The sequence below is a fragment of the Scomber japonicus genome, chromosome 22 (assembly GCF_027409825.1).
Source record: "Scomber japonicus isolate fScoJap1 chromosome 22, fScoJap1.pri, whole genome shotgun sequence".
Lineage (NCBI taxonomy): Eukaryota > Metazoa > Chordata > Actinopteri > Scombriformes > Scombridae > Scomber > Scomber japonicus.
In genome coordinates, this window is record NC_070599.1 from 13,208,521 (window position 1) to 13,232,654 (window position 24,134).

Consider the following 24,134-nt stretch of genomic DNA (forward strand, 5'->3'; position numbering starts at 1 on the left):
AGAAGTCATAGCAGTCAAAGAAAGTAATGTTGTAATACACAGTCATGGTGCAGGTTGGGTAACATATCAAACACGCACCAATCTGCTAATTGGAAACAATTTGCAAATCAAAGCAGAAATCTTGTGTTATACTGAAATGTGATTTTTGCAAATTGTTTCCAGAAATGATCAATCAGAGCTAAAAAATGATTAGGAAAATTAGATGAATTGCTGGAGTTTGTGTGTGACAGCAAGCAGTGAGTGCAATGCAAGAAATATGTATGACAAGCATTATAAGATAGCATGGGGATTTGGTTGTTTTTTAACATAATCATTCACAAAGGATTGTTTTTGTGAAAACACTGATTACTTTTTATTAAATAGTCTGATGAACACTCACATTTATTCCACATTTGCGTCACAATTAACTGTGTAATAACATAAAAAACAAGTTTCTCTTTATTTACTGTAATTGCATTCCTCTGTAGCTATGCTGTATTAGAACATCACTCACATAAACTAAAACTAAATTAAACAGTGATCAGTACACTTGAACACACATGCACAAACATGCCATCACCTAGAACAGTGGGAGGAAATGTGAAGAAATAGTTTGAACCTCGCAAAAGCAATACTTTGGTTAGTAAATGTCCAAATAAGAAACATTCATCACGGTAATGTGGATTTATAATTACTCAGTCCACACATGAAATGCAAAGACTATATGAGAACACTGAAACTTTCTGTGACTTTAATTCAACATAATAATCTAAATTAAAATATGGCAACATGGCCCTAAGGCTCGTGAGTGAATGTAGTTTTAAATAAATTACTTGGCATTTGTAGAGTTAGAATCAAAATACCACTATATCTAATTAATCTGCCGCACAATGAAGAAAGAGAAGTTTGTCTCTTTGAGCACTTCGGAATCTAATTATGCAATAGACAGTTTTAAACTTGTGTTTCGCTGTGTTTTGCTTGAATTTGCTTTACAAGTGTCAGCTCTTTTACGCCTATGATATAAGTTCAAACAGTCATTGTCAATTTACAAAGCTTCTTTTTCGGACTCGGTTCTTAGGGGAAGGGAAGGGAGTGTTAAAATATTCTGGCCCAGTTAAGAAAATACACACACAGTCGCATGCTGATGTATCTGAAATGATTTTGTCTCATAATTGCTATGGCATTTCCTCCTTCAATATTTGAGGCTCTCAGGAGATGTCGTCGTGGAAGGACAAATGAGACACCAGTAAAAAAAAGTCAGCAAAGTCAGTGACTTCCAACAAGCAGGACATGAAATTAAATGACACAGTTTGAAAATGCTAGGCTCATCTTCTGCCACTCCTTTATTTTTTTTTCTCTATCCCCTATACTTCCCCTATATACGGCTTCACAGTATGTAATGTACCATTTCAAACTCTCCACACATCTGTAATGCCTCGTTGAACTTGTGTGAGAATTGCTGTATGCTCTTTCCAGTGACAAGGCCATCTAGGGCCAAAAGGAGCAACTTTCCAGGTATCATGTTATAGGATGATTGTTGAGACAGTCAAACAAGAGAAGTACCCTTTGTGTAACCTTTTCGTTTCCATGACGTTGGGTCCTAGCTTGTGACAGTGCTGTCATGGAGTCTCCCAATTTGTTGAGGTGCTGCTTGTATCGTTGTATCTTCTCTGCCACCCTGCTAAGCCACCCAGGACCTTCTCTCAAACCCTCTTTTTTTCGCCCTCTTTCCCATCTCACCGCTTGCTCCATCCATTTAATATACACCTACTCTTTTTTCTATTCAGGTAGTTTCCAGAATCTTTTTTACTGTAATTTTATGAATTGCTTCCACTTTGCTACTTAACTGGATTCCTACTTTATGGTGCCATCCTGTAAGTGGTTGGTACTTAGCCTCAGTAAAAAGACCATTTAAAGGCCAGTTCTTGCCTGCATCTTGTTACAGTCACTTGCATCATTTCTCACTTATTTAAAACATCCTATGTTGTTACAATGCAGACCCTTTAAGAGGATGTTAAATGGATTCTTATTTTTGCATGGAAACAACCTTGAGGACAATGAGTTATTATCATGCAACAAGATTGTTGCCAGTCATTTCCCACTGTGGCTGAGGGAACTACTTTAAAATTTAGGATGAGAAACATTTGAGGGTAGGGGAGCATTTATATTCAATACACAGTGATGTTAGCAGTTACTTTTCTCTGCTCATCACTTTTTTTTTCTTTCACAATTCAACTCTATTTATCTGCCGTGAGTTAGTTTTCTCAACACAGTAAAGCCAGCAAGCTTTGCAGAATTTTATTTCATTCCCTGCAACATTTTTTTTTGGTGGAACCTTGAAAGATGTATTCTGCTGTGCTAGCATAGTTAGTGAGGTCATCTGGTAGAAGGACACTTTAAAGGGTACAGTGGGATTTAAAGATGAAGTGGTTGATCGTGGGATTTAGTTTAAATTTGAGTGAAAATGTCCTTTTGTTAGAGCCTACTTGTCCAGTTTCTTTATAAATGACCCTGCAGGTGAATGAAAGTACTTAACTGTAGCCTATAACCCTACACACTTCATTCTCCAAGCCCTTTTGCCTCCCTGCTGCTACCTGGAAATCACTAGAGGGTCATAACCCACCGTTTACAGTTTGAAATGTAGTGTAGTGCATAAGGTCATGAGATAGAATCATATATAGCTTTATAAAGTGTGGCCGTCATGCTCAACTATAAAGGGTGTAGTCTGAACAGAGTACCATTGTGTTATAGGCTCAAGCTGACAAAGGATAAATATTGTGACTGATGTGTATGAATGAATATGACATGCTGCATAACATACATGTGCACTGGTGTCTGTGTGAACATACTCATTTATTAGCTCTGCTGCATTGCTTACATGCTGTCAGTGGTCAATCACAAAGGGCCATGAATTAATGCAAGTCCAAGTCAGTGACCACCCACAGAAGCCAAACACGTTGTGAGGATGTATTCCCTTTGACCTGAAAGCTTCCCCTGTTGAATAAATCATGACAAAGTGTACCAGTTTTTTCCACTAGTTTCTTTTTTATCTTTTATCCTGCCCATCCTCCGAATATGCCCTTGAGAAACTAAAGAAAAGACGAGAGAGAAGCTGAGAAAAAAAAATACATGGACACATCACCACAGGAGGTAGTATGAAATCATTGTTTCCATGGAAATGGCAGGCAACAGTAAGCCCATTATCAATTCTGAGGTATTGACTCTAGTTCACTGGTGATATTTAACCTTCATAGATGAATAGGCCGTCATGCGTGCAGAGGAATTGATAAAGCCGCCACGTTCACCGTATTACGATTGATGTCTTTATCATTTGGGGACTGGCCTTACTACAGCTTGCTTGCAAATTACTCTCCTCGGCCTCATCTATCAGGCTATTGAAGTTAGACATTGGCTTACCATTTGTGTGGGAAAAAAGGAAGAGTTCTGCATGAGAAATACAACCGCCATTATCTACTTCAATTAGTTAGCTTGGGAGAAAAACTGCCCAAACTCTAAATAAGTAATTCAATAAAAGTATTTGGCACATCCAAAGAAATTCTTGTGATGAATTTGCAGTGCAGCATAAAGCAGCTATTTATATTCAGAACATAAAGTAAACATGACTGACATATTATTACTATCATTTATTCATGCTAGTCAATGGGATGATAATGGATCTGTAAACCTTACATCTGAGGGCAGGTTTTCTGCCTGATAACAGCTGTTGGAAGCAGCCTTAAACCCTGCCAGTCCATACTCAATCTGGCCAACACATCCTGCCCCACTATACCCTGTTGGTTTGTCATTTTGACTCCAACAGACATAGATCCATTTTAGTGTAAAACCACCTGTTCAGAGCCACTGTCTCAGCAGAAGGCAAGAGATGCTTGAAAACAAAAGCAGAAAAGGTCACTGAATTGTGAGGTGAGGTAAACGGTGGATGGGATTGTGGTTTCCCTTTGTGGCAGGGAAACAGAACAGGCATGGATAAAAATCTGTCATCAGGTGGGGGGGGGGGTGTGTGTGTGTGTGACTCCATCTCTCATGATCTCCCACAGATGAGGCGGTTCTTGTTGTGGTTTGTAACTGTATAGTGATAACCATGTGAATGCCCTTCAACACTACACCGGCTATTATCCATCCATTGGTGCTGTTTGGTTCAGTGCTGTAATTGTGATGTGATCATATTGGACATAATCACTCAACACAATGAAACACGCTGGACTGAAGAGCCGCTCCAGATATACACATTGTGACACAAACGCATATTTGCACAATGGGCCACCGGTCACTTCAACTCGTCACGGCATATAATGTGCTGGAAGAATATCACAAGCTCAAATGTGCAGTTACACATTTTCCATGTAAACACAATTAACCTGATCAACACTTGCAAAAAACCTCAAGACCTGACAAAGTCAATTCAAGTGACCATAGAGCTCAACAGAATATGTTTAATTATAAGATTTTTCTTTTTCCTGAGATTGCTTTTCTTTTTATGCACACTAGATAACATTTGAATTTTACCTTAGAGGTACAGCACCATATAAACAGTGCCAAGATTAATATGAACACAGTGCAGCCTCTTATCTCTTCAGTGCTCCAGAATGCCAGCTCATTCAACAGATTTGATTACTCCTTAGTTTACATTTCCCTCACCCCTGTTTGCTTCCCCATGTTATCAAGCTACCACTGTGTGGTAGAGAACTGTTTTCATGTGCAGAATGCCAAACACACTGAAGCTGTTTCCAGGTAATGAACAAGAGATGCAGGAAAGAGAGGGCCAGGTATTTCACAATCACGTAATGTTCCCATTTCAGCCTTTTTTGATGGGGGATATGGACCAAGGCCAAAATAATTAGACCCACACTGACTGTATGCTTGGGTATAAACTCATTGTACACACAGCGGAGTGTAAAAGCTCTTATTTTCAGTTTTGTTTGTTTCCTGAGTTCCTGTGGCTTTTCGAAAAAGAAGCATGTTTGTTCAGAGATAAGCCAAGGTTGCTGTGCCGTTCGTCCTCCTTATCTCTGATTCATAAGCCAGATGGGTCCTCTTCTTCCCCCTTCTTTCTCCTTCTCTTTGTTCTTTGCCTTGTGATTTGAGTTCTCCTCCTCCTCCTCCGCTTCCCTTTCCTTTTCTTTGCTCTTGTCTTCGATTTTTAACTTATGCTTCCATCCCCTAACCACTCATGCCTGCTTTCTTCTCCTATTTGTTTTTTTAACTACTTATTTAATCTCCTCTCTAATCTTTCTTTGTTCTCCTCCTTCTCGTTTTACTTAAATTCATCTCCACTTCACTTTACTGCTACTTTTATACCCCGTGAAACAGCACAGCCATGAACTGCAAAACCTAAACAAAGTGAAGTATCTCCAAAGGGGGATTTGTACCCATTAATGGAATGGATTGGAGAAAAGAAAAAAAAAAACCCTCGTCCAATCCTTCTCCCTAGCTAATACTTAGACATCCGCTCTTTATCAGGTGTTTAAAAAAGCTATATATGCAAAGGTAAATGACACACAGAGCTAACTGATTAAGCTACACAACATGTTTACCCAAAGCTTGCACATCAAGCTGTTTGTACACAAGAGTAGATAACCAGTGCAACTGGGGGGGGGGGGGGGGGGGGATTGGTAAATTGTGTTGCAGTTGGGGGTCTCTATTGCACTTTATCAAGGATCACTCTGCTAATTAGCATAGTGTTATCTCTCTAAATAAGCAGGGCGAAAGCAGCTTGGCATCGGCCTGAGTGTGTGTATGTGTGTGTGTATACTGGTAAGTATCAGTCTACACATCGTGGAGTGTATTCACGGCGGTGTGTCGCACCCTCTCTTAATTGGATGTTTGAATGTACCCATTTATCCACAGAAGGGCATCTAATTAGGGTCCTTTGACATTAGACACAGCTTTCGCTCTTTGGGGCTAAATTTCAGCCAGGCTTCCCATAGCTAAGCTTAATTGACTATTATGATAAGGGTTGGGAGAACGTGTTCCGCGGTGCCGTGAACAGATATCACCTGCAAAATGTTCCCCCTCTTAAGTTTTGTTGATTTTTGCACCGACTGGATGAGTTTTAATGGACGGGCGAGCAGTCGTGCCTGCTGGAGTGGTTTGGTCTTCCTGCTCATAATGCTGCAGGCACAATTAGGTGCTATTTGCTAAAGTTTTATATTCTTCCATAAATAAAAGAAAAGGCACTTCCCCTCCTTTGCATGAAAGTCATTTATCCTCAAACACTTAACACTGGATCTTAAACTTAAAGCAGCTCTAAACTTTTTTTTTGTATTAACATCGGATGAATTGACTATATAGTTTCGAAGGCATCATGCTTAGAGATAAACCCACAGTAAAATAGCACTCGACTGCAGTCCCCCTATGTTCCATGTCGTTTTAGTGTGCCTTTCAGCTGATTGTTTTGGTTTTACCGTCTGCTTTTGTTACTTTCACTGCTCTCATAAAAAGCGAAAAGGCCCTGATATAGACCACTGTACACTACCTGCCCAGTGCCAAACAGTAGAAAATCAATGTCAGTGAATAGCAAGTCAGTAGCAGCTATTCATTTAGCAGCTAAAAAGCTAGATGTGTCCTTTAGGAGTTGCCGATACAGAGCCAAAAGGAACATTGCCAAAAGGAACATCGCTTCATACTGCTGATAGTGGTCAAAAACTCATAGGGTACCTTAAAGGTCAGAAAACAACAAAATTAACAACTGGCAAGCCACTAGTGTGCTAAAATGTTGTTATTTTTTTTTTTTTAACAGAGGATCCAGAACACAACAGACACACTGCTGAATTTAACTGGACGGAATATGTCAGACATCTTGATCAAGACATTTGAGCACTCAGGAAAAACAAGGTATTGTGGATCAAAATGAATGGTTGTGAATGTTGGAAGAAAAATAGTTTTTTGAATACACTTCAGCATTTAAGGGGAAAATAATTTGTGATGAAAATGTTTTTCAATTGAGGTATCATGACAGTGCACTCATGTGTCTAGTGGCAATTTTTGAGGCTAGTGACTTTCTTCTCCTTTTTTTTGGTTGTTTTTTGGGGGTTTTTTACATAGAGAGCCAAATTACTATCTGTGCTGTTGTTGTGGTGTTGGTGCATCCACTTTCAGAAGGTCATGGAAAGTGGTTTGAATAAAAGGACACAGATCTGTCATTTCCATCTCTACATGTTACACAGTTGTCATGCTATGAAACACCCTGCTAGGCTGCTCTTTGATATTTTTTTCTTAACCTGTCATTTTACTGTGTGAAAATATTTATAGCAAACTAGTGTTGTAAGCATTTGGTTAGCAAATTTGTTCTGATCATGTTTCCAGAACATGTTGTACGCATCTACATTGCCACTTACACTCTAATATGTGCTATTTCTGTATGCCTCTGTGTCTTGTAGGTCTATGCAGAGCAAGTGTAGAAATGTGTGGGTGTATGCATCTTAGGTATTACTCATGTGTCCTTACCTCCACTTGAACATCTCTCTTTCTGCTTTTTTTCCCTGACACTCCAGGTATGGAGGGATCTCTGTCGGAGGAGTCAACTCCCAGGTCCGTCTGACTGAAGCAGGAATCGAAGCTGCATTCAGGGATCTAAAAGACCTATTCAGTTCATCTCAGGTATATAATAAATATTGACATTCTCAGAGTAAAACATGGTGATATCAAATCGAATTTCTTTCAAGAGTGAAGAAGTTCTATTTTGTACTGAGAGGTCAAAAGTGGTGCGCTCTTAAAGTAGCCCAGGGCTATCTGCAAGGCCCCTTAAAGAATTAGTTTACCTGCACAGTAGACCAAGGTCAAAACCTGCCTCAAACCACCAGAGTGCTGATCTGCAAATCTGTTGTTTGAAAATATAGTCAAATGAGTCCGAAAAAAATCCAACAGCAGGAGCAGGAGTTTTGTGATTCTTTAAACAACAGGGTGGAGGTTTCTGGCACAACTTAACCTATGTCCAAGGTGCATGGAGAAGGAAAAAAGTCAAAGCTCCCCCAACACTTATAAAATAGTCTCCTATACTACAAGTGTTGCTGGAGCTGGAGTTCTGAAATTGCGTTAATGCAAATTGTGTCAACCTACATACATTTTTGCAGTTTGGTGATTGAAAAAGTGAGTTGGAAACAGCTTTTCTCCTGTCAAGGCTGCAGTTTGCCACTCCTAATTGGAGCATGCCATTCTTTGTTCAGCTAGCTATGTATCTCGGACACAGGTGAGTTTTTTTTTTTTTTTTTTTTTTTTTTTTTTGTATACTTTCGGACCCCACTGAATTCTTCAACAATCGTGAAAGAAGAAAGAAAGCAAAAGAGAGAGGAGGTTTAGATTCTTCAAATCCATTTTGTTGAGTGTCCATGGCAACAGGCTATGATTGTCTGTGCATTGCTTTGAATAAATCAAGGAATCTGGGCCTTCACTGCTCAAGAACACCCACATTCACAAATGCAACCCTGCAAACCTTTCCACTCATACATTTATTGAACTTTATCTGCTTCAACTCCCTCATTTTATTTCATTTATACGCGTTCACACACCCTTACTCGACTGCAGTTGTTTCTTGAACTTCATACTAGTTCACTTGTCCCCTCCCTGCATCTCTCTCTCAGTCTCTCTCCTGCATACACAGAGTCTCTCATTAACATTTCAAATTTTGGACGTTCAAACTACTCTGAGATCAGCACATTGCTTTGCCCTCAGGCGTCTCCGGTCTCATCCCTACCCAGGCTCCCTTCTCTGTCTCCGGGATCTCGACGCTAATGTGACTTTAATTCATGCAGCAGCGATGATGTAACCCTAATGGCCTGGCATTAGCCGTCCCAGCTCTGCATTCCTTGTTATGAAAGTGCTACACTGTCCTTGGGAAATGTCTGGCTCTCTGGCATTGTGATGTGAATAGGTAACAGGAAGTACCACTTTTTTTTTTTGCACTCTGAGCCACCTGCACAGACTCGGAAACAGGCTTTAAAAATTTCAGTTTAATTGCTTTTCCTGTGCGTAGCAGGTCGAAATAAGGGTTCCTTGTTGAAAGAGGTGACGGAAATGATGAGAATAAGAAAGCCCTTTTGTCGGAAGTTGTTTATCAAAGCCTAAAAATGTATTTCAAATGGCATAATGTCTCATGCTTGGGTATTAATATTACTACTCTGATCAAAAAAGCTTTTGCAACCACCTCAAATAACAACAAGTTTTTTTTAAAGATTATTAAAGATTTTTCCAAGAAATAAGCCTCCAATTTTAAAACCCATGAGCTCCTTCTTGGCAAGATCTCAGTACACTCACACAAATGACACACTCTCACACAGACCGTATGACCACACTGTCACCCAGATCATTTGACCACTGAACTGTTGCAGGCCACTTAGGAATACCAGCCAAAAAAAGTCACCACACACTCGAGTGGCTTTATTGCTGTGTCGTTAGCCATGGTGAAACCAGGCTTGTCATCGTCCTTGAGTGGGGAGGAGTTCGTCAAGGATTAAACCCAGGCAGCTGTTGGCCCCCTTCTCATCTCTTTCTAGCCACCGCTAATCCTCAAGAAGGCCGCCTATTGGTGTTGCCCAACACTGCTTGGCACGATGAAAAACCGAAAGGAAGTAAAACACAAATACGGTAAACATTGCCTCGCTTTTGCAGGAGGAAGCATTACAGACAAGAGTAGGAGTGTTGTTCTCTGCCAGGTGTATGAATAGGTAATGACTTGGAACAGAGGGGATGTTATTTAACACAAATACTCCTGTCTGTGTAGATGGGGGCGTATATTCTTTTTTTTTTTTTTTTTTTCTCTCCTCCTCTTTCACACAGTGATATGGAAAGAGATGAAGCCTTTATGCTGTGTTACTGAAATGACATGTAAACATGTTGGTATGCCAAAGGAGCAGACATGATCTATAGCAGGGCAAAAACAAATAAATGCTCTGAATACATTCTTGAGATGTTTCCACATCTCTGAGGTTGTGATGTAGGATTGACTGAGTGAAGGATTGTGGAATAGAAGAAAAATAAGAACAGGCCTTTGATCTGTGTTGCCCCTTATCCTAAAGTAACTGTCTTGGGGCTGGAAATATCTTGGGTATCTATATCTCTTTCAGCAGCGCAGATGAGCACTAGCACCTGAGCGCACATGCATTCTTGGGATGTCTTTCTTGATTTTTCTCCTCTTATTTTTACCACCCCCCCACCCCTACTTTTCTCCCCACTTGTCACCCACACTTTTTCTCCACCGACCTCTCCTCTCCTCACTCTACACCACATCCACTCTCCCTCCTCTCCTCTGCTATAGCCCTATGATGAAGGCAGGGGCCAACAGGAGGTCCATTTGCATTTATATCACACATGTAATGTGCTCAGTGCTCTTATGGCTGGTTTGAACAGCAGGTATCGACATGACACTTTGGCCTGTCATCTCAAGCCCTCATCCTGAGGCTCATTTCACATGAAACATGAGTGGAGTAGAGCAGATTTTTAATGCAACCTGTCCAGCCTACCCTCTCTCCACCATTTTCATTTCCACCACCAAAACTGTTGCAGACTCTGGAGAGCACCTTGTTTTTTTGCTGTTATTTTATCTGTATATGAGCAATTAGAGACATAGAATCCAGTGATAATGATTAAAACTGATCCGTACATTAGGTAATTAAGACATTACTGTTACTTGTGAATCTTTGTTTGAATGTTCTTTCCCTCCTCTCATGATTTTAATTAATCCACCATATTTAATAAAACCGAAATGTCAAAAGAGGAACAATTTAGGATTAGCCAAAATAACACCCCTACCCAAAAGTCTGTGGGAAATAAGTGGTTCAGCAAACCCAAATGTTCCCCGGAAGTCTCAATTCTTGTCTCCGTCAGCCTTATGTTTTGCATTTCAAAGAGCAGTAGTGGTTTTCCAAGTGTAGCCAATTAAGTCTCCAACTCTGTTTCTTTTTGTATTTCTTGTTTTCCTCATCTTCATTAGGATAATGTGACTGATCAGATCATCCAGAATGCTGAGACGCTGCTGAAGAAGCTGGGAACCAGGGACAACGTAAAGGTATTATATTAATTGCTGTGTGCCTCTTTGCTCTGCGTTTAGATTAGATCCAATTAAATGAAAGTTTAATGATCGCATAGGTGAAATTAGGCTGCTGCGGTTAGGATTTTTGGGGAGGAATAGTGATAATGAAAAAAAGGATGAAGACATAGTCATTGGAACCCACTAAGAAAACAGCCTACTCACCTTTCTACTTGTGATATCTGCTAAATGATACACTGTCAAACCTTAAATTTTGGATATCTATTTTGGCAGAAGTTATGAGTGACAATGACACCTTGGGTTGTCAATAAATAGTTATAAAAACTTGAGACATGGCATGATGGTTTTGCAGAAAATGCAAGGAGGTGCAAAGGAGTGCACCTCCATAATTAAAGGCCATGTTTTATTCAATTCCAGTCCAAGTACAACCTTGAGTTTACCTGAACAGCAATAAATAAGCTCATGTGTTTTTGCATATTTCATTATATAATGAAATACATGCTGCCTCAAAACATTAATATATAATGTTACAGATAAAGTTGCTATCTTATGCTAAGAGAGTGTTGACTGTTTAAATCCGCCCCAAGATAATTTGATGCTCAAAGTAGTTTCAGTTGTGGAAATGTGAACATGGCTTGCCATCATATCTACCTACATATTTTTCACTCACTGTGTACCACCCTCATGTATTTAGCAGACAAACTTGTGCTTTTTACTATCAGTTATCTTGAATGCATCAAATAATGTCATAGCGGCAGACCTTTCAGAAGTTGAAGGATGAAGGAAATCTAATAGGAAAAATAATATAAATTTTAGTCAGCCTTTGTGTGTGAGATACAGCAAAGAGCACAGAGATAGAGGGAGCCGCAAACAGGCAGGGAGAGAGAGACAAAAGTACAGTATGTGCGTGCGTGCACATGTGTGTGTACTCCAGTTTCTCCATATCCTCCTCTGTGATGCAGTGTTATGTTAGGCTGACACTCAAACACCATCCACTCTTAATTAGCGCTGCACTATCAGCGGGGAGTCCTCTCTCACTCCCACTCTCTTTCATCCATTCTTTTTCTTCTACACCCCAGCAGCCACAGACTTAGAGAATCACTTACATTAAAAAGAAAGTGCAAGAATGTTTTTACTCTGTCTCTGCAGTCAGCATGCTTTATCTTCTATTGAATGAAAAAGTAATGTTTGTCAGCTCCATTGCCTATTCTTACAGAACAGTATGATGTCCTAAAACTGTTTAAGGGGTGATTTGACCCCCTCTCTTATTTATGAAATGAGTTAACATAAATCTAGTGTATTTTTGTTCAAGAAATTACCATTTTCTAGTCATTATAAGATACTTATGAAGATATAAAACACAATATACACACAAAGACAGAATAGCAGATATCTTTGAGAATGTGTACAGTGGCCAAACACACGTCTGCACATCCCACTGTGTGGTGCATAAAAGACTTTCCAGTGTCACTGGAGATGCTTTCTCCATTTCTTAGGCTTAGGCTGGTGAAATAGAGTGCTTGTAAGTGAAGTGACATGCTTTATGGTGGCCATATAGGTGGTAGACACCTCTTAAAAGCTCTCAACAACTCATCATCATCTACTCAGCTGCCGCAACACAACTAGCTGATTCTGTACTGTTATTGGTAATGATCATTTTTTGTACCTGTCTTTGCTACTTTATCGGCCAGTTAGCTAGCTATTAAAGCCACAAGAAAAAACAAAAACATTTCCTTACGTTAACTGGAATGACAGAAGGTGCCTTCCCAGTAGTGCTTTGAAAAGAAATCCACCTCAGTATAAGACAATTTCACCCACAACTGGTCCACACACACACAACTTTGAAAATCTCTCTCTCTTCAGAAACAGCCTGTTAAATCTTTTTCTCGTTTGTCCGCTACCAAATTAATCCTCCATGGTGGTGCCAGATGTAGTTGCTAGGAGACATCTGAAGCAACTGCAAAGCCTCTACATGCTGTTCTCAGTGCTAATGGTTGTCTCTACCTCCGCAGGTGTGGTTCTACAACCGGGCTTGGCACGGCATGGTGTCCTTCCTCAGTGTGGCCAACAACGCCATCCTGAGAGGAAATCTGCCAGCAGGACAGGATCCCCGCCAGTATGGCATCTCTGTCTCCAATCACCCCCTCAACCTCACCAAGCAGCAACTCTCCTATGTGGCCATGTGAGTCGCAAGTCGAACCAATAATTGGGTTAAAAGTGAAAGTGAATTTAGATTGAAATGCTGCTCTGTTCCAGATGAACAGTATGTGAGGCAAAGATGCAAGTTGAAAATGTCCTGCTGAAAATGTCATAATTACATCCCCTGTGCCTTGATGTGTTCCAGATCAAGAGAAACAGGGCAAAGATGGCATATAATTGAGAAACAGTCTGTTATCTAGTGAAAATTAGCAAGCTGCATCTATAGAATATTGTCTTCAATTATATTAACATTGCATTTTTCCTTCACTGGAGAATGAGATGCAAAATAATGTTATGAAAGAAAATGGGCTCCCCTAGTCTTTTCAAATAATAACCAATTCTATTTCAGCCTATTGAAATTGAAAAGGTGACAAAACTACTGGGATAAACAATGATAAACCAGCTGGTATAGTTGATCTGGATAGGCGATTCATTGCTAAGGGTCATATTTTCAATTTCATTCTTAAGGAGGGGTTATTCTCCCAGCTTTGGAAATCTACCAAGTTTGTACTTCTTCCGAAAAACAAATGGCAATGGAGTTTCTCAGCTGCCAATAGCACGCCCATTAGTATTCTTCCTGTGTTGAGCAAGCTAATGGAAAAAGTTCTTCTTGAATAGATACAGTACTACACTATTTTTCACTTAATTAATTCAACTCAGATTCCCAGAATGCCTATAAGGCATATCACTCTACGTGCATAGCACAGGCAAAGATGATCGACAAATGGTTATCTTATGCTGACATGATGGTTGGAACTGTATTACTTGACTTTAGCGCAGCATTTGATATTGTGGACCACAGGTTATTATTAATGAAACTAACTTTATATGGGTTCAGTCCAACAGCAATCAACTGAGTGAGTAGCTACTTATTCAGTAGAATGTAGTCTCTGTTTTTTAATTGTAGTCTTTACTCTCCTAAAGTTTACAGTGTGGCGTGCCCCATGGAAGTTGACTTAGGCCACTACTTTTTTCAATATTTACCAGAGACATGCCTTATATTTTCAATAAGTGTAGGGCTACTCTATTTAAAGATTATACAACTAAACATTTTGCATTAAATATCATGACTTGGGTTAAGGAACATTCAATCTGAATTGCAACTATTGCTTCACTGTGTACATAAGTATGATCCTATTGTGTTCCTATCACTCAAAGTCTTGGGTACTGACTATGTTCAAGACGCCAATGTACTTGGTACATATTAAAAATGGGTAGAGGAATATTATACATCAGAATATGTTCCTCTTTTCTTACCCCTGCCTCTGGAGTGTTGGTGACACAGGCACTAGTTTTATCTCACCTTGACTACTGCTCAGCAGTCTGGTCAGGTGCAGCCAAAAAAGATCTGTCTAAACTCCAATTAGCTCAGAATAAAGCTGCAAGGCGCACACTGCCCTGTCCGTTAGGTATGAGGCAGAGTACAGAGAGAAAGCATACAGTACCAGTCTCTCATGGCCTAGAGTGGAAGAGAGGTTGGTATGTAATCTAATGGGTTTGATTTGGAGTATCTGTTCTATTAAACCACCAGATTGTCTGTGCTCACCAATAAATTATGTGAGAGATCAGCATAGTCACATAATTTAGCTTTTTTTACCTGACTTTGACTTGTCTTGAACATGTTTTTATTGAGACTTGTTGCATGGGTTACATTGTATGTCATGTTAGATACGTTATGTTTTATTGTGTGCTGACCCTAGAAAGAATCACTGCTACCTTAGTGTTAGCTAATGGGGATCCAAATAAAGAAAAAGAATAATAATAAAAGACTGACGGCCACCTGGGGAACTGAGAGAGATAAGCCAGTGTGATAGCTACACAGCAATGGAGTGGGAGAAATAAAAGCGGGGACAGCATATAGACAAAGGGAGAACAGATGAGACAAAACAATGAACAGTGTAAGACAGATAGATGGATAGTTGAGGGATTTGTTTGAGTATTCACATATTTAGAGACCCATGGGAGCCCTTTACAAGGATATACATTGAGAGCAACTCCCTATGAGAGTCAGAGATTAATGATGTTCTAAATCACAGCATACTGGCTCATACCATATGGCTCTAACTGCTCTCTGTGTACAGTGTACAGTTTTGTTGTGTGATTATGACCAATCATTTTGAGCTCAACGTAATCTATTGCCGATATTTTGCATTTTGGCTGTTCAGAGACTTCAACATGATCCACACTTTTGATGGAAAATAGTTGAAATACAGACAACTGCAGAGGACCATAATCCTGACATTATATAGGTATTTCAGTGGCTGCTACCAATCACAACATATGGGCAGTTATATTACATGCTCCGCCAGCAAAACCCTTAGCTGGATATTTATGTAGTGATCAGGTGTTGAAAACAGCCTTGAGTTAGAGAGAGAGGGGGACTGCAGCAGCGTAAGAAGTAAATTACAGTGAACTACAGACCATAGATTCAAGATGAGCATCTTTTCCTATTTCTTCTCTCTGTGACAAGTGTCACAACTACGATTTATAAGCTACGGTCTCCAGATTAGCTTAGACCCACATCTACAGTTGAATAAGTGTGCAGGTTGCAGACAAGAAAGGGAACAAGAGTTGTGGAATTTAATGGTCCACTTATCGATCTTTTGTTTTCTTACCACTAGCTTTGCAGTCCTATGTAGTTCTACATTGGTTTATTCCAAAAGTCTTTAGCATAATAATCACATTCCTCCCAATTACAAAAACCTTTTATATGAATATTTATAAATTATGTAATTCAAGTTATTTAAGTGTAGGTAGCATTGGCACGGAAATAGGGCCTTCCAATTTCCTCTGTCATCATCAGAAAGGTCAGACAAAATGGAGATATCTGTATCACGTCTTAATTGCTGAGGAATATCAATTTGGCAACTGTCAAATGTCCTGTTCCTGCCACCCTGTTGAATTTGATGTATAATTTAGTTGTAATCTGCAAATGAATATTGTTTCTGATCTGTGCAACACAATCACATATGGTTGAGCTAAAAAATTCATGCTTCCACACATAATCTACATATTCTCCATATTACAAATAATGACCTGGATGTTGTGCCTGAAGCTTAATAGTAAATAATTATCTCATGCTTTCAGACCATCTACACTTTAAAATGTAAGGCTATGCCCTGCAGCCCTTGTCATTAACAAAACCTAAAGGAAAGCAATACATATTGTATAGCTATACTCCCACTGCTCATCGTTATTGCTGTTCCATTATTAGTTAATTAGCAGATTGCTTGTCCTCTTCTTCACAGCAATTACCCTGCTTCAAGCATTCAGGGTTAGATCATTCACAGCTTTGTCCCCTACATTATCTCCCCACCCAACCAGAGCACACAGCCCTTGAAACCTGTTGAAATGTGCATTTGCGCCCACTGCTGTAAATTATTTCACATTTATGCGTTCTAATTGTGTCTGGTTGGAGATGATAAATTCAGCCATGTAGCCACACAGGGTAACTTATTTAATATGCTAATTACTCAGCGGGACGTCTTGTGAGAGATTATCGCAGGCCGGGGGTGAGGATAACAGTGGGGGTTAAAAAATACACTACAGCTTTTATCCAACGCTAATTGAGCAGACACAACAAAGGACACTTTCAAAGCTGGGGTGGTATAAATGAAGACAGATGACAATGAAATAAAGGTCAGCATCTTGGAAGAGATAGGACCAATTTGTTTCTAACATGAAAGAAGCACTGTTACATATTTTAACTGTGGTCCTCTCTTCTCTTCTACTTGTTGACTGTGTTGCCAAGAGACCAATTGAAGGTGAACCCAACGTAATGGCCAGATCATAATTTCAGAACGCTAATGATCCTTAAAAGCTGTTTTATGATGTACCATTATATACAAACATCCTTGTGAGTTTTTCCCCCCATGATTGCATATAATGCTTGTCTAATTAAGTCATCAGAACTAACAAGGAACACCTGAAATATTAGTAAGAGGGATTATTTCTGCAGGTACAGCAAAATGCATTATATCATTGCTAAGTGCATTTATTACATTATCGGAAATAAGCCAAATGCAGCTTTAACATTGTTTAAGTGTCATTTGACTCATTTTTCCTGGCACAGAGACCTGCTTCATTTTCTTTTATTCAGCCATAATTCCTTTACTGTGACAAAGTCTCATATACTTAGCAGGCAGCACAATGTTGAGTCTAACCTTTTCTTATTCTCTTTAACATCAGTGTAGCGATGGTTAATATTTTTGGCCTTGAATGCTGGCAAAGGAAGTAATACTATAGTGAACAGCCATGACAAGTGCCTGCTGAAATGGGAAATTAAGTGAGCCAGTGTTCCCCCCTTTAATTAAAGTCAGTGAATATCATACCAAAACTTTAATCAATGTCATAGGAAGCATAAGACCATTTAATTTAGATTTCAATTAAGCTAAAGTTCTGTATTTCATGAAGATATCTCATATCCCATATTCATGAAAACAATGTTTCCAAATTACCTTACCCCTCTGGTAGGGGAACATACTCTTAGCACCCACTGTTACCAGTTAGATAATTAGTCAAATTACCTGTGTTCTAATGGAAATGTCATCAGAATAAGAATATGTCTTTAAAGTCTTAAATTAAACATTTTATTTTAAAAATACCTTTTTGACAAAGTTTAATGTCCATTCCTGTTTTAGTTTTTCATATTCAGTGTAGTAAGGGTGATTTAGTGTTTATACTTTAATATATTTCTTTCTATGTTATATATTTTTATATATGGTGTTCTGTACTAAATAGGCAGTTTAAGTCTGCCATTCCATATCTATTCCATTCATGCTGTGTCTATTTTAACTTAGCTCCTTGCTGTGTAAAATTAAATAGTTGACTGGTTGTAAGTTACAGCCTTGTTTAACAGTTAATGTGTGGACAAATTATAATCATGTAGATTTCTATATCTCTTTAATGTGTTGATGTGATAAACCTTTAGAGAATAGTGTTGTTTGTTCTGCAATTCAATGTCACAACAATGCCACTTTGCTTTGGTCCACACCTGTGTGCTGTCATTCTGAAATCCATGTCCCCTGTTTCTATCTGAGGGTTGTTCACTGACCTTTAGGGTTAGCTATATTTATTTTTTTGATCCTGTGCAGGAGTATTTAAGAACTGCAATTCTCCACTACAGTGTCCTGATACACACTAATAGCTCTCCAGTCAACTTCCTGTTTGCTGTGCTCTCTTCAATCACAGGGCCACAACCTCGACTGACGTGGTGGTGTCCATCTGCGTTATCTTTGCCATGTCCTTCATCCCTGCCAGCTTTGTCCTCTTCCTCATCCAAGAGAGGGTGAACAAAGCCAAGCATCTGCAATTTGTCAGTGGAGTAAACCCAGCTGTCTACTGGATGGCTAATTTTGTCTGGGACATGGTAAGTACTACCTTCATCAAGTAGTTGTGACGCCTTTTAACAGATCATGCTAGTGAGTGCCAGAGTTAAAACTAGGTAATTTGATTCATCTCACTCTGGTTTCAGTGCCGTAGGCCTCAATTTACTGTATTCCCGAAACTATCCCAGAGTTGGATTTTTTTTCCACCTGAGGCTAAATGTAAAAAAAATTCCATCCAATATAATTGATAATGTAGTTTTGACACCACTGGGTTCTGGGAAAAGCTTCACCTGAGCAACTGTTATTGGCTGAGGCGTAATTATCAACACCAGCTGCCCCTGCTGGTTATACTCAACAGGCTTAACGGCAGCTTCCCTAAGGCATAATGGAAGTAAACATTTTATCAGGTACCTTTGGTAAAGAAATGGCATCGGGGGCGCCCATCATTATGGTGGATAAATGCTGTCTGAGTGGAAGACAAATGTACCTGAGGAGCCGCTCTAATGATTCTAGCCTGAAGCTTTCTGCATTAGCATACACGCTGTATCCAGGTTGAAAGCTCCTTAATATTTCAGCGTAAATGTTTTATGGGAACTGTAAATAAGCATGCATCATTGTATCTTTATATATGCTATTTACTGCATCAACAGTATTTGTTTATCAACCAGTGGAAATCTGCAGTTTTGGGGAATATTAATTAAAAAATGAAATATATAGTAATGCAATTATGAGTTAACTTTATTCTTGGGCACAGAAATGAAAAACTGCAACTCAAATATTCTTCTCCTAGCCTTCACTTTTGTTACTGAAGGGGTTGAAACAAATATTAGATAATTATTAAGTCTCTCAGTTGAAAATGTTATAAAACCACTGCACACTTGTTCAGTGTGTCACTGAGCGACCACTTGCCTCAAACAGAAGAGCCTCCAATGGTTTTGCTATTCACTGAATTAATTAGAAAACTAAAGAGGAATATATTTGAGTGCTAATTAAAAAGTCATCTACAGATTTCATAATTCCATGTCCTTTCAGTTTGTCTGGAGGAAAAAAAATGTCAAAAGCAAACAATCTTTTCATGTAGTCACTAACGGCCTGAAGAGCATTTAATAATCATGAGCCGGCCTCTACTTCTTATGTGGATTGCTCCTTATTTCTTGTTCTGTTTCAACAGTGCAACTACATCATCCCATGCTTGATTGTGATTGTGATCTTCCTCTGCTTCCAACAAAAATCCTACGTTTCTCCACCTAACCTGCCTGCTTTGGTCCTCCTCCTACTTTTGTATGGGTAAGTTACTGAACAACTCACAGACTGTGCCCTCAACTACTTTATATAAGTGCTACTTTATATATTGTAACTTCAGCTTAAGTGCTACTTTGAGTTTTTGATATACAACACTTACTATACTGAAATAGTCAGCCATCAATTTTTTTTATGACTGACCCAGTTATCCCATGATGCAAAGAGCCTGTTGAAATGATAAACTGTATGTATACGGCAATCAGTAGGGTTCCTTTGCAGCTTTTAAGACATGTCAGATTTCGCCCAATGGTACATTAGATTTGACAGTTTAAATTACATCCCCTCTCAGCTATGGCAACACCCTGTGGCTAGTCAGAACTTAATTTGTTCAGTGGCCATTGTGGCTGTTCCTTTCTTACATGTTTTGAAAAGCTGGCATTGAGTTGTTACTTTGTATTTTGGATGCTTTTGAAAGAAAAATATGTCTTTCAGTTTAAAGAATACCATCACCATTTTTAAAGATATCTTTTGTCATTATAACCTATATTTGATAGGAAAGAGTAGAGGCAGTTAGGGAAAAAGGGGGAACAGAGAGGTCCTTGGCTGGGATCAAACATCTGCTGTTTTGTGGTATGTGCCTTATCCTTTTGGTTATCAGAACATCTCACCATAATCTAAAACAGTGTCATTGCTTTTCTGCAACATTGCTTTTCTAGTCTCACAGGGAACATACTGTAAGTTCTGGCAAATGAATAACTGTTTATAGTACGTCGACTGTATTTTAAATAGGGACGTTATCATGAATGAGTGGTGGCTGCTCTATTTCAGGCAAAATGTGCAGCATAATCATTTAAGCTGATTCATATTAAGTTGTTACTGTACTGTGGTAGTGATTATAGTGTCACTGAAACCTACTTGCTGTTACATCATTGTCTACTGAGCTCCCATGTGAAAACCCAAATGTTAATAAGGTGTCACGTGCATAACACCAAAAACCGTAAGCTGTACCTTGAGGCCTACTAGATCGCTCACAGCCCCCGCCAAAAAAATAAACGAAAGCAAAGTTAATGAGATATGACCTACAAATGAACCCTAATTAACAAGTTCTGTAGTTTGTTGGGATTTTTTATGCGTGGATTTCTGAAACCCCATAGTGAGCTCATGAATAATATGTTAATTTAGATATTTTGGTCTCATTTTCATTTTACTACTATAATAGGTCACTTACTGGACATGCAAATGATCGAAGAGGCAGGTGGTGCTATTAAAGCACAAATGGTACAATTGACCTAGTAATCTGCATTCTTGAATTAAAGATGTCATGGAATCAGTAAGTGCTAACATGAAATCTGCCACGGGGTGCCATATTAACCTTGATAGTGAGTTTAATGAGTTCGGGCCACAGTAGAGATCAGCTAATTCTTTGTAATTCCACTTTTTGTATTGCTAAATCCAGTCAGGTGATTCTTGTTCATCCTCTCTGGCTCTGTGCATGACATTGTGTTGCTTTTGTTTAGGTTTGCCATCACTCCCATGATGTACCCCGCCTCCTTCATCTTCAGCGTGCCCAGCACAGCCTATGTGGTGCTGACCTGTATAAACCTCTTCATTGGTATTAACGGCAGCGTGGCCACCTTCGTTATGGAGCTATTCGATGATGATGTAAGTGGCGGCCACACACAAACACACAGAAAAGGACAGATAAATAACACAGTATATGCATCATTTTAACACCACAGAAGACACAGTTCCTGTGAAAAAGCAGGCACAGACATTCAGTCTCCCATAGCTGCATAAAAATTCTATTTAGAGGATATAGCAGTGGATGGCTAATTGAATTGAATCATACTGTAGATAAATACGCTGTGTTTTTCCAAGCAAAGGCTTCCATACGCTTGTGGGCGGAGTGTGTACCCACCTGGTAAACTTTTAATATATTTCCTTTATCCTCTCCAGGATTTTTCAAAGGAGTTATTTTCCCTATTCTCTTTAATGTTTAATCGTTTAGTGAGAATTGGGTCTTCGGAGAACTTTCCTCATCCATCTTTCAGCAAGTGTTCATTTTAACTGCAAGCTGCTTCAGTCTCAGGGGAATCAAAAGACAAAGACACCAAAAAAAAAAAAAAATGGAAAAGGAAAATGGAGAGTTCAGTCTGAAGAGGGAGAGACCGAGAGGGGATGTTGACTGACATTCATTTTACTTTTGAATATAATTTAAATCCCATTTCATTATACAACAGAAATTGGCCTATTCTGACTATACAATTAGTGTAATGTCCAGCGTTCTCAATAACAGAATCTCAGTTCCTTTACAGGTAGTGATAATTGTGGAAAATCACCTACCTTTCTTGACGTCTTTTGATTTGATTTGATTACTGAACTAAATATGTCTAATTTGATTTGTAGACTTAATTGTTATTTGCATGATTAGCATACATCACCCACACTTGTTTCTTTTTTTTTCTCCAGTTCATATTTTTAGCCTCACACTGATCAGTCATTCCTTGTCAACAGACACAACGGTGCTTTACTCACCGACAAGCTGCTTATACATCTGATGCTTCATCACAATGTCTCCCACAGCTCTGATCTGACACTTCAGATGGAGTGTAATGTTGTCTGAAAGACTTTGCCTCTGCACACTCTAACTTCGACACGCCCGCCTCTGACTTGATGTTTCCTCTGTCGTGCTCGGCAATGGCATGGGATGTTTACCGTCTCCTAACGAGGCTGCCTCATTTACATTGTGATTTCATTATCAGCGGCATTCATTATCAATTTGCGTTTTCGGCTGGCACGTCTCTCCTCAAAGAAAGTCATCATTGCCATTTTGCTGTCCCTGCATTAACTGTATTTATTGATACAGTGTTAGTGGAGCATATTACTCATAAAGGGCGCCATTGTTGGTAATTTAGTGGACAGCGTGTTGCCCACTGGCAGTGTAAAGGGACGGATTTACTGCGCACGTCTCTTATCGAAGGCATTAGTAAGGAAGATAGCATTTCTCTCGGGATCGTCTGAGACTGGACAGGGACAGGGGTTCGTGATAATTCTCCTAATCTGACTTGATTTCACTGCTGATAAGAGAACCTGATGGGTCAACATCAATCGACGAATGTTCCAACACAGGTTTTCCATGTTCAGAGTGGATATATCTATGGAACACTTCAAAAAGCAGCTAATGTAGATACAACAGTGCCCCGGTGTGCCCCAGTTAGGCAGGGAGGATAGACAGCTCAATCTAGGAGTGTCTATTTGCAACTTCTACCATTTCAAAGCTTTGTCTCCTCACTTTTAGACTAATCAGCAGTGGCATTAGTTAAACAATGTCGTTCAAAAGTAAATCTACAGGCTTCAATCTGTTTTCAAGCACAGGGTGAATCTATCTCCCTTTTGGCCATAGCACAATTTTTCCAAGGGAGGAAATAGAAAAAGTAACAGAGTGAGAAAGCAGAGCTGCAGTTTACAGACTCGGTGCCCCAGTTTTCTTGTCTTGAGACCAATGGGAGATTTTCTCCCCCCCAGGACTGTCCAGCTCCCTGTGGATTGCATCAATCCCAGCCTGCCTTGTATTTTTGAAGCAGTGTCTGAGTCAATACCTCCACCACGTGCCACTCAGAGATAACCACAGGCACTTATAGATTTTCTAGGATAAACATATAGGTGTGGCAGTGTGGACAGGTACTGCCTAACTCATGTAGTGTAATTTGAGACCACTGTGTGATGTCCAGCAGCTTTCATTGACCGCATGTTTAAATTGGCGTAAAATGCAGTAGTAAATAGTCTAAGCGTCATAACAAAAACTGAATAAGCTTCAGAGCAAAAACAGCATAAATCAATATTTATAAAACATGTGTTCAGGGCAGCTCAGGTTAGCAAGGGCTTGTGCTGACATAGTCTCTTTTTCCCCTAGTCTTTTTCAAAATAACTACTCCTGTGCAAAACATGGCATGACAACTACAGCCCACATTTAGCTACAATCCTTACAAACTCCTCACAGCTCTGTGCTGATGGGTTAGGGTTAGGGTTAGGATTAGGATTCCCACCTTTCCACATGAAAAGTATGGATATTATCTCCATAAAATGTCTAACAAGACTGTTCGAGCCAAATAATGTGTCTGTCCACTCTCATTGGGATTCCTAGCATTATGAATGAAGTTGTGCTGTGGGAATAAGCACATGTAGCGATATGGGTCAGATAAGCGCCTCGCAGACTATACCACCTTCAGAAGCATTTGAAAATGATTTATGGGCATGTAGCACAAACGCAAGGGAGAAAATTGTCCAGCGTTTCATCATCTGTGACTAAGAGCCTCTTAGATCTCCTTGATGAACACCCAGTAAAAATAAGATCTGTTATTTCATGTATTGATCTGAAATTA

The 24,134-nt window shown here is 39.4% G+C and overlaps 1 protein-coding gene across 1 annotated transcript in view; it reads left to right on the forward strand.

Moving 5' to 3' along the window:
- The window catches only part of LOC128384387 (phospholipid-transporting ATPase ABCA1-like), a 136,343-nt gene that overhangs the window by 75,771 nt on the left and 36,438 nt on the right, over positions 1-24,134 (forward strand). Inside the window, exons 32-38 of the mRNA XM_053343934.1 lie at positions 6,740-6,834; positions 7,494-7,599; positions 10,928-11,002; positions 12,997-13,166; positions 18,374-18,551; positions 19,682-19,797; positions 21,270-21,414. Coding sequence (XP_053199909.1) covers positions 6,740-6,834; positions 7,494-7,599; positions 10,928-11,002; positions 12,997-13,166; positions 18,374-18,551; positions 19,682-19,797; positions 21,270-21,414 — 885 coding nt within the window. The remainder of the gene's footprint in view (positions 1-6,739; positions 6,835-7,493; positions 7,600-10,927; positions 11,003-12,996; positions 13,167-18,373; positions 18,552-19,681; positions 19,798-21,269; positions 21,415-24,134) is intronic.